Source organism: Poecilia mexicana, unplaced genomic scaffold, assembly GCF_051168715.1.
Source record: "Poecilia mexicana isolate PSO_F unplaced genomic scaffold, ASM5116871v1 scaffold_22, whole genome shotgun sequence".
Classification (NCBI taxonomy): domain Eukaryota; kingdom Metazoa; phylum Chordata; class Actinopteri; order Cyprinodontiformes; family Poeciliidae; genus Poecilia; species Poecilia mexicana.
The window spans coordinates 10,437,006-10,445,770 of record NW_028263391.1 but is presented as its reverse complement, the minus strand read 5'-3'; the positions used below and the strand labels follow the sequence as shown (position 1 = coordinate 10,445,770).

Sequence of the window (8,765 nt, the reverse complement as noted above, 5' to 3'; positions counted from 1 at the left end):
AGTTCCTGTGTTGTGTCCTTGATAGCTCCCAGCTGTGTCTCATGCTCCTTGATTAGCCCTTGTGTATTTAATCCCACCTGTGTTCCCAGGTCCTTGTCGGATCCTTGTCTATACTGTCTCGTCATGTTGTGTTGTTGACTACCGGTGCTGCCAGAGTTTGAGTTTATGCTCACCTGTGCTGCCTGGACTTCTCTGTGCTCTTCTTTGCTCATCATTAAACTACAATTGTTCTCCACAACCTGGGTCCGCCGTACCTATCTCGTCACCAAAACCCACAAAACATGACACGTTATTCAAAACTCCACAAACTCTGTGGATACAAGTCACCGATCTTGACATCCATTCAGAATCACACCCTCCCTTTTGCTGAGGACTGCCGGGGAATTGGGATGAGTTAGTGAAGGCACTCACAAGGCCTTGCTGAAGGGATTTATGGTTTTGTGAGACTGCAGACTGAAATGATTGTACATCCTTGCCTCCTACAGCCCCCTCTGTGACTATCCTGTTCAGCTGAAAATACTGTGTTGAAAGCAAGCCCTCCACATGGCAGCAGAGCACAGAGGCCTTCAGAAGGACAGGTTTGTGTGACTCCTCTCATTAACTACTAAAGCTGCCCCTCATTCCAGCCTGATGGGAGCCACTTATGTTATCATCACCATGCCAACCAGCTGTCAGCTTTGGTGCAGCAAAGCTTTTGCACTTCACACAGATGCGTCTGTGTCATGCTGATCTCTCGCCCCGCCGCAAAGGAGTCGCCACCACAGTCAACGCTTTTCTTCTCTGGGACGGCCTGATTTAGGCAAAAAGGAGCAGCTGACACCTTATTGTAAAGCTTGAATAAATTAAGAGGACATCCGAGTCCAGGTCAAATAAAGGGCTATTTACTGGACTTAGACAGTCTGCATACAAAATCTGTTGGCAGCTGCCCACTGGTCGAGTTCCGGCGATTGACAGACAAAAAGGAACATGCAAAATCAGCAACCCCCTTTTTGCTCAGTAGGGTTGGCACCACCAGCTGTGCAGGTTAATATTACAAGAGGCTGATTGTTGTGCGGAGGAAAATCACAAACAAGAGCCACCATAAAACTTAGTGTGTAAAAGTTACCACATGATAATCTGCGGGTTGTTGACATGCCATGTATTTTACGTGACTTTAACTTGCAAATCCATGATGATTTTTATTTGATGGGGAAATATAGGTCACTCCCTCTTTGCTTCGATGTCACATGACGACAGATGTGCAACAGCAAAAGATTAGGAGGCACAATGTTGCAGTTGTCATGTAGTCGCTTCAGGGTTCACTTAACGTCTGCACGGCTTTTGTGCTCATCAATCACTCATCGAGACACCAGAGGAAGAGAGGATTTCATACGCTGATAATTTAATCTGAATCATCGTGTAGCTCTGCGTAATCCAGAGAATCTGTCCACTTCGGGGGAAAAAAAAAAAAAAAAGACTTCTCGAGTAAGGAATGACTTCAGGTCAGATACAGTTATTGTGCAGAGTCTTACGTAACGTGTTTGATGTGGGTCAAAAATAACTTAGCCCTGCGCCTTGGAGGTTGGAAGATGCAACCCACATACAGTGCAGAACCGTGTTCCAGTACCACAGGCTGAGCCAAGAAAAGGGTTTTAGTCGTTACCAATGCATAAGTCCAGATACTTCTCTTTACGAGAGGTTGTTATGAGGTAAATGTCAAATGAAGACACAAGGGAACAGAGTTCATCCTCAAAGAATTTCATTCCTCGCTGCCTCATCCTTCTCTTTGACCTCCCCGTGTGCATCTGTGAGGGATTAGACTTGTGGTTTTCCCAGGCTATTTTAGACTCCACACCCCCACACCCCCCATATTGTCGTTGGAAAACTGATACAGATGCATGTATCGGGTCTCGACAGAAATTAATTGTTCATCATCTTTGACGTGGATTTTTTTATTTTTATTATTGTATTATGCAGCACACCAACACATTGTGTGGCAGATAACTATGAAGTGGAAGAAGAAGTGCATCTGGTTTAAAAGTCTTACAAATAAAAATCTTTTCTAACAGAACTATGCCCTTTGACCTAATCTACACCAGAGTAGCTGTCTTCCATGTCTCTGTCCATGAAAACCGCACCAATGTTTCACCAAAGGGAGATGTATTCAGGTTAATGAGCAATGTCTTCTGTCACACATAAAGTTTTGCATGTTGGTCAAAAAGTTATATGACAAAAGCACCTTTGTCCAAATGTCTGCTGCCTCATCTCTTAGCATGAGTTTTTAGAGCTTTCAGTGTTCAATGCTTTCAATGTTTTTGCTCCACCACTCTTACAAAAAAGACAGATAGTTGTGGAGTCAATTGATTCCCAAACCTAAGCTGTGGATCTCTGCAGCTCCTCCAGAGTCACCATTGACTTCTTGACTTCTCTGATGAAGGCGCTCCATCTGCTGAAGTGGTCGACCATGTCTTGACAGCTGTTCAGAGCACAGTTGTGCTCAACGAACTGGGAAAAAGTTGAAGAGGGATGAGTGCCTTTACAAGGTGCTGTAAATGTTGACATTTGTTGTCTCCTACATGATGATGACTTTTATCCTTGGAGCTTGGCTTAGCTTATTAAACCAAACACGATCTGCAACCAAAGAAGCACTATGATTAGCAAGATAGTCCACATTTAAACTGCCTGTTCTACTCCTCCTTGTCTTTATTTTACTGTGGATGGATTAAGCGCACACTAAGCCGGAGCTTTCCCTTTGTGAAGTGCTGCCAAGCAAACAGTAAGAGGCTCCTGGCTCTCAGGTTCAGTACCTGGCATCCACAAAGCTGCTGCTGGCACCTACCTTTCATCAGCCATCTGTAATCGCCTGTGCCCCCGACAACTTCCACAAGTGTGTCCTTGCATGTCGCAGCGTCCAAATGGCCAGCTGTCTCTGCTTTTGGACCTCTGTATGACAGTAATTGATCACTTTATCATTCGTATAGCTTGACATTTTTCCCCAAGAGTACGTTTTTGTATCCAGAATGAAATTTCTGCTTGCATTTTTTTTAGCTTCATGGTGGGTAAATCAGCGACAATGAGGCCAAATAAAAGGCTTTCGTGATGTGTTCTCGATGAGCTCCCTTAAAAGGTGAAGGAGGATTCAGCGCAGTATGCACATTCTCTCTAGAGATTACCACTAATATGAGCAGGTCTGTATTTATAGAAGAGCCCCACACTAGACACCCCATAATCCTCCCTGACCCCTGTTTCAATCCCTGCCTCATCCCAGTGTTTGGACGAGTTGACCATCGCTGTCCCTGACTTCAGCCTCACTCTCGCCTCACATCAGCCGAGGTAGACGCTTTAGAGGACAGCTCTGCTCTTTGGGGAAGAAGAGGGAACATTTTCTCGGCATATTCTACTTGGTTAAAAGTGAGAAGTCCAGGGACTACCACACTTCTCGAATAATATTTCTTGTTTGTCCTCGTTGTCTTTTCATCCTGCTGCTCTGTTTGACCCACAGATAAAGAAAAGCGAAACAAAATGTCCTCCGTTGAGCGGTTTGACTGTCATTACTGCAAAGACTCTTTGTTGGGGAAGAAGTACATCATGAAAGAGGACACGCAGTATTGCACAAAGTGCTACGAGAACCTATTTGCTAACTGCTGTGAAGTGTGCTCTTTACCTATTGGCTGCAACTTCAGGGTAAGTACGAAACAATGACGCCCTGGGGAAAAAAAATATATGTCATCCTCAGACTCCAGCTGCTGCAGAAATGTTCCCTGAATGAGTAGCAGCTGAATGATCTGAAGCTAATGTGGATTCAACATTTGTAGGACCTGTCCTATAAGGATCACCACTGGCATGAGCAGTGCTTCAAGTGTGCAAAGTGCAGCCGCTCACTGGTGGAGAAGGCCTTTGCAGCCAAGGAGGATTTACTGCTCTGCACTGAATGCTATGCACACGATTACTCATCCAAATGCAGCACCTGCAAGAAGACCGTCATGCCAGGTACTGGCAGGCATGAACACAGCTCCACGAGATTAAGAATGAGGCTTATTGTGTTTAATAATATATTACACTTAGGGTAATATGTTGGGCAAAACTTTTATGTCATTAGTGAAACTGAGAGCTTCTTTATTGATCTTAGCAACACTCAACACTTGCAAGCGAAACCATCCAAACACAAGGTCTATTAATAGCCATTCTGCAGTTGTTCCCACATCTACAGTTTCCAAAGCACTGAGTGAGCTTTTAATCTCTGGTTTTAATAAGCCCATATCAGGTTTATACAGGGATTTGTCAAATGTGTCTGGAGCTGAAATCTTTCAATGGCCAAACAAAACTTATCTTTCTCACCTTTCAGTTTGAGCCAGTTTTGCTCTTTTGTTTATAAGGCTTCCTTCCCTTAAGTCTTGCATATTCCTTTAGGAGTTGTCATTTTCAGGCAAATGGAGCTCCAGAAAGTTTTCTAAGGTACTGATGGGGGTGGAGGGAGCACTGATAGTTTAAGGCAAGGGTCTGCGTTCTGCAGGCCTGAAGTCATAAATGGCTCTTTGGACCTTGCACAATAATTTTTGTTAAAATGATGAACATCTAATGCTTTCAAATATAAACCACATTTTCTCAGTTATCCTTATTTTCTTGGAATAACTGCATTGAATGCCCATAATTCATTGTCTTTAAGTAGGAAACAGTTTATTTTAAATGATTTTCCACAAAATAAATCCAAGAAGAAAATTTATTCTTCCTCTTTTTTGCATAAGTTTTCTTTATTTTAATATCCAAAAATAGAACCAAAAGGATGGATATTTTAAAATGACATCAAGTTTCCAACAGTAGATGTTTATCAAAAATGATAAAATGCCTTCCTTCAAAACATTGTGTGATATTTGCTGCTCTGAACTAGTTTTATTCACCTGAAATAAGGGTAAAAATGGTTCTTTGATTTGCTCAAAGTTGAAGACCCCTACAGTCTATGGGACAATTTAACAAAAACTGAAAGAAATATAACGTAAGACAGTACAATCAGAGTTTTTAATGACAGAGTATGGATAATTGGGAAACATCATGCCAAGTAAAGCATAAGTACAACACCTAGCAGCCTCATAGTTTTGGTAGCAACTGATTCTTCAGTAAAGTGATGGTTCTGATATCTGCTTGTTTTTGAAGAGAAGTTCTGGGAAGTAAATATCAGTCATAGTTTAGTTATCTGTAGTAGATGTAGACAGATACTCCTTCATGTGATTTCCTTGGAATTTCTTTTTTTATTTTTCATTTTTTCTGTGAAGCTGGAGCAAGTCAGAGCAGCATTTATCTGAAATGGCAAGCACCAAAACAAATCCTAGTGTTTTCAGACTTGGAACTAGAAAACCGTCAATTCAGAAACTTTCAGCTTCCAAGACAAATTTATACTCAAAAGTTGTTTTTTTTTCCCAAGTGCACATAAAAAGGGAACATAGCAAATACAAGAATGTGCCCTAATGTGGAAAGTCTAACTACGAGTTAGAGCAGTTCGGTATCCGAGGCGGCCGCATTTAAAACATAATGACAGTTGCTATTATAAATTATTCATTAACACTCGTACATATTTAAACCTGAGCCGCGCTCATAGTACATGTAGGCATAACAAGTAAAAGATAAAAAAACAAGAACAAAGCAGTTTACAATCAGTGAGAAATGTTTTAGTTTTCCTAAAATGCTTTTATAGTTCTAAAAATATTTTTCCAGGACTTTTCATTGCAAAATCAACTTGCCTAATTAGAATAAAATTTGCTTTAAAATTGCTCTTAAAGCACTGAATCAGGATCTTCTGATTTGGTTGTTTGTCGACGTGCAACTTCCACAAATCACTTTTGCATGTAGAACCTAAAGATATTTCCTGATCAGAGCAATATTTAGTCCAGTATTTGCAATAATCCTCTACAACATTTTATATTATAAACTACTAACATCACCTTTATAAAGTTACCCAGTAATTATACCAGTTATGCAGATCCATCTATAATCCCTAACCTTAGATTGCACGGGCTCCACTGACCAACTAAGACTATTTTCGGCAGCATGTATTCTGTCATTGAGGTACCATATGCTGGCTTCGCTGCTCTCGTGTCGTTTGCCAGGTTCCCGAAAAATGGAGTACAAGGGGAACAGCTGGCATGAGACTTGCTTCCTGTGCCACCGCTGCCAACAGCCAATAGGAACCAAGTCTTTCATCCCCAAAGACTCTGGCTACTTTTGTGTGCCCTGCTTTGAAAAGCAGTTTGCATACCAGTGCTGTGCTTGTAAGAAGGTAAACAACAACAAAATAAAAACATAAGTGTGTAATTTTTATGTAATGACTACTCAGGTCAATCTGAGAAAGAATTACCATTTGCGCTCATATTTGTTGTATCGTGTACATCAGGCCATCACCACGGGTGGCGTGACCTATCAAGATAAGCCGTGGCATCGTGAGTGCTTCCTCTGCATCGGCTGCAGAAAGCAGCTTTCAGGGTATCGCTTCACTTCCAGGGAAAACTACCCATACTGCCTGGACTGTTTCAGCAACCTGTATGCAAAGAAGTGTGTCGGTTGCACCAAACCCATTTCTAGTGAGTCGTTCTTGGTATGTTTTGCATAACTTTGCTGTCATAAGGGTCGTAATAACGTGGGATCGTGAGGTATGCATTTTAACGGCTGGAGAGACAACAAAAAGGAAAAACTTTCAAAAGTAGGAACAGATTAAAGGATTTTTAATTATTGCAGATGCTTCCCATTCAACACATAGTAAAAATGAAACATAGTGATTATGATACACAATATTACACAAATCTACAAATACTGACTGTGCGTCAGCAGGTTGACACACACTTTAGAAAATTCAAACTTGGGCTATGGCACGAGAGACCGATATCAATGCTGTTGTGTCCTAGCCAGTTTCCTTTAAACATCAGGCAGCCATCTTGCATCGAATGGTTGATAGTGTTCCAGCAGCACAATGATCACAAACACACATGAAAGCTGATTTTTACAATGAAGAAATGAATGGTCTAAAAGCCCCGACCTCAGCCTGAAAATTTGTGAACTTTGATTAAAGAGCAGATCCATGCAAGGGAACGAACCAGTGTAGTTACATCCCACCATTTTTCATAAGAAGAATGGTCTTCTTATGAAAGACCATTCATAAGGTTGTTAATGACCTCATCCTTAACAACTGATGAGGTCAGTTGTTAATGAATAACAAGTGTAAGCTTTAGCTTTTCCGGACGAGTTAGATAACACTAGCAATAAAATTTAAAAGGGAAAAAAAAAGTGTGTGCATTCAATTTGGAGTTTCTTTAGCAAACATACATGTCACCTGTTTTTCTTTTTCAGGTTTGGCAGGTGCCAAATACATCTCATTTGAGGAGCGCCAGTGGCACAGCGAGTGCTTCACCTGCATGCAGTGCTCTGTGTCTCTGGTGGGACGCGGCTTCCTCACCCAGCGGGACGACATTTTGTGCACCGACTGCGGCAGGGAGAAATGACCTGTGCATGACAAGTTCACCCACGATGCAACAACTTATGCTCTCTTTTGTTAATACGCTGGGCACGTTAATCGGTACTAGATTGGATGATGCTGTTCCCTCATTACGTGATCAACATTTTCTCATTTTGCTTTATTGTAGTGTTCTTTTGTGAAAGTCTTCATAATGGCATTCATATCAATGCTACTGTGACATTTGGTGCTTCTGTAAACTTCTCAGTTTCCTGTAAACATGTACAACCGTGGTGCTTTATGCAAAGATGCTTATTCATTTTGACAAGAGTGAAATAATGTTTGTTTTTAGACTGTAGATCAAAAATATGTGAGAAAAAACTGAATTACTTGGTGCTAAAAAAAAAGAAAACAGTATCTGCTGCCTTGCATGACACTTGCACATCAATGCATGCAAATATATTCACAAAATAACATGAATTTTGTCAAAATATAAGACGTTGCTGCAATAAAGTATTCTAATATCTGTTGTTTCTCATTTCAAGAGGAGATTATCAATTTGATTTAGATGCACACATGTACTGAATGGACAGGCATTGTTAATTAGCAATGCTAAAGTGTTCAGTATTTGATAATGCCACACACATATTCAATGAAACTAAAAAATTACAGTACGTCTAATGAAATAAAACTACTAAAGTTTGGTACAAGTCAAGAAAATTCAAACATTCAAAATGTATATTTACAGATTTTAAAAAAGCACAAATAGATACCTGAGTTTATGCCAAAGCTACTGCGAATAATGCCAGTAAAAACTCAGCAGCACATCTGAGGACAGTCCCACATTTCAACCATCTGCTCGTCCCGAGAGACCGACGCACGTCTGCCCTCGGTTTGATCTCCTCTGTGCTTCTTTATGCTCTGGAAAAGCTCTGTGTTTATGCGTTGGTTGAATAAAAGTCGTTCCTTGATCTCAATGACTCTTTTAAAGCAGATGGGATTTCTTTTAGGTTCAGGATCATGATTCAGATCACAGGTGGGAGTAGAGAGAAATGTGTCTTTCCTAGATCCCACAGTCTGAGCTGCTGTAGGTGTTGCCACAATTAACAGGTACAGATTGGGTGAGAAGTTTGCTGGCATGACTGTCACATTACTGCTGGACTTTTAATGATTTATTTGAGTTGATCTTGTTTTTTAATCATCTTTAAAATCACAATATGTGCAGGCTTCTCATGCTGATAAATATCTCAGGAAGTTGCATAGCAACCAGTGAGTAATGTTTCCATTATATTTCTGGCATAATTCTGGCTCAATATTTCACCAAGGGTTTCTTCTCTGAAATGGCAGA

At 40.9% G+C, this 8,765-nt stretch overlaps 1 protein-coding gene across 1 annotated transcript; it reads left to right on the top strand.

The window, feature by feature from the left end:
* Window positions 1–3,023: 3,023 nt before the first annotated feature.
* On the top strand, window positions 3,024–7,614 carry fhl5 (four and a half LIM domains 5). Its single transcript, XM_088002664.1, has 6 exons — window positions 3,024–3,390; window positions 3,482–3,663; window positions 3,795–3,969; window positions 6,081–6,250; window positions 6,365–6,551; window positions 7,315–7,614. Exons 2-6 carry the CDS (start codon window positions 3,502–3,504, stop codon window positions 7,464–7,466), a joined length of 846 nt encoding a protein of 281 aa, XP_087858790.1. The 5' UTR covers window positions 3,024–3,390; window positions 3,482–3,501; the 3' UTR covers window positions 7,467–7,614.
* Window positions 7,615–8,765: the final 1,151 nt, after the last annotated feature.

What these genes read in the sequence shown, in the direction of transcription:
- fhl5 (XM_088002664.1), top strand. Translation starts at nt 3,502, where the DNA reads ATGTCCTCCGTTGAGCGGTTTGACTGTCATTACTGCAAAGACTCTTTG. An exon ending in CTATTGGCTGCAACTTCAGG is followed by an intron (nt 3,664 to 3,794) that starts GTAAGTACGAAA and finishes CAACATTTGTAG; the next exon opens with GACCTGTCCTATAAGGATCA. An exon ending in TTGCACCAAACCCATTTCTA is followed by an intron (nt 6,552 to 7,314) that starts GTGAGTCGTTCT and finishes TTTCTTTTTCAG; the next exon opens with GTTTGGCAGGTGCCAAATAC.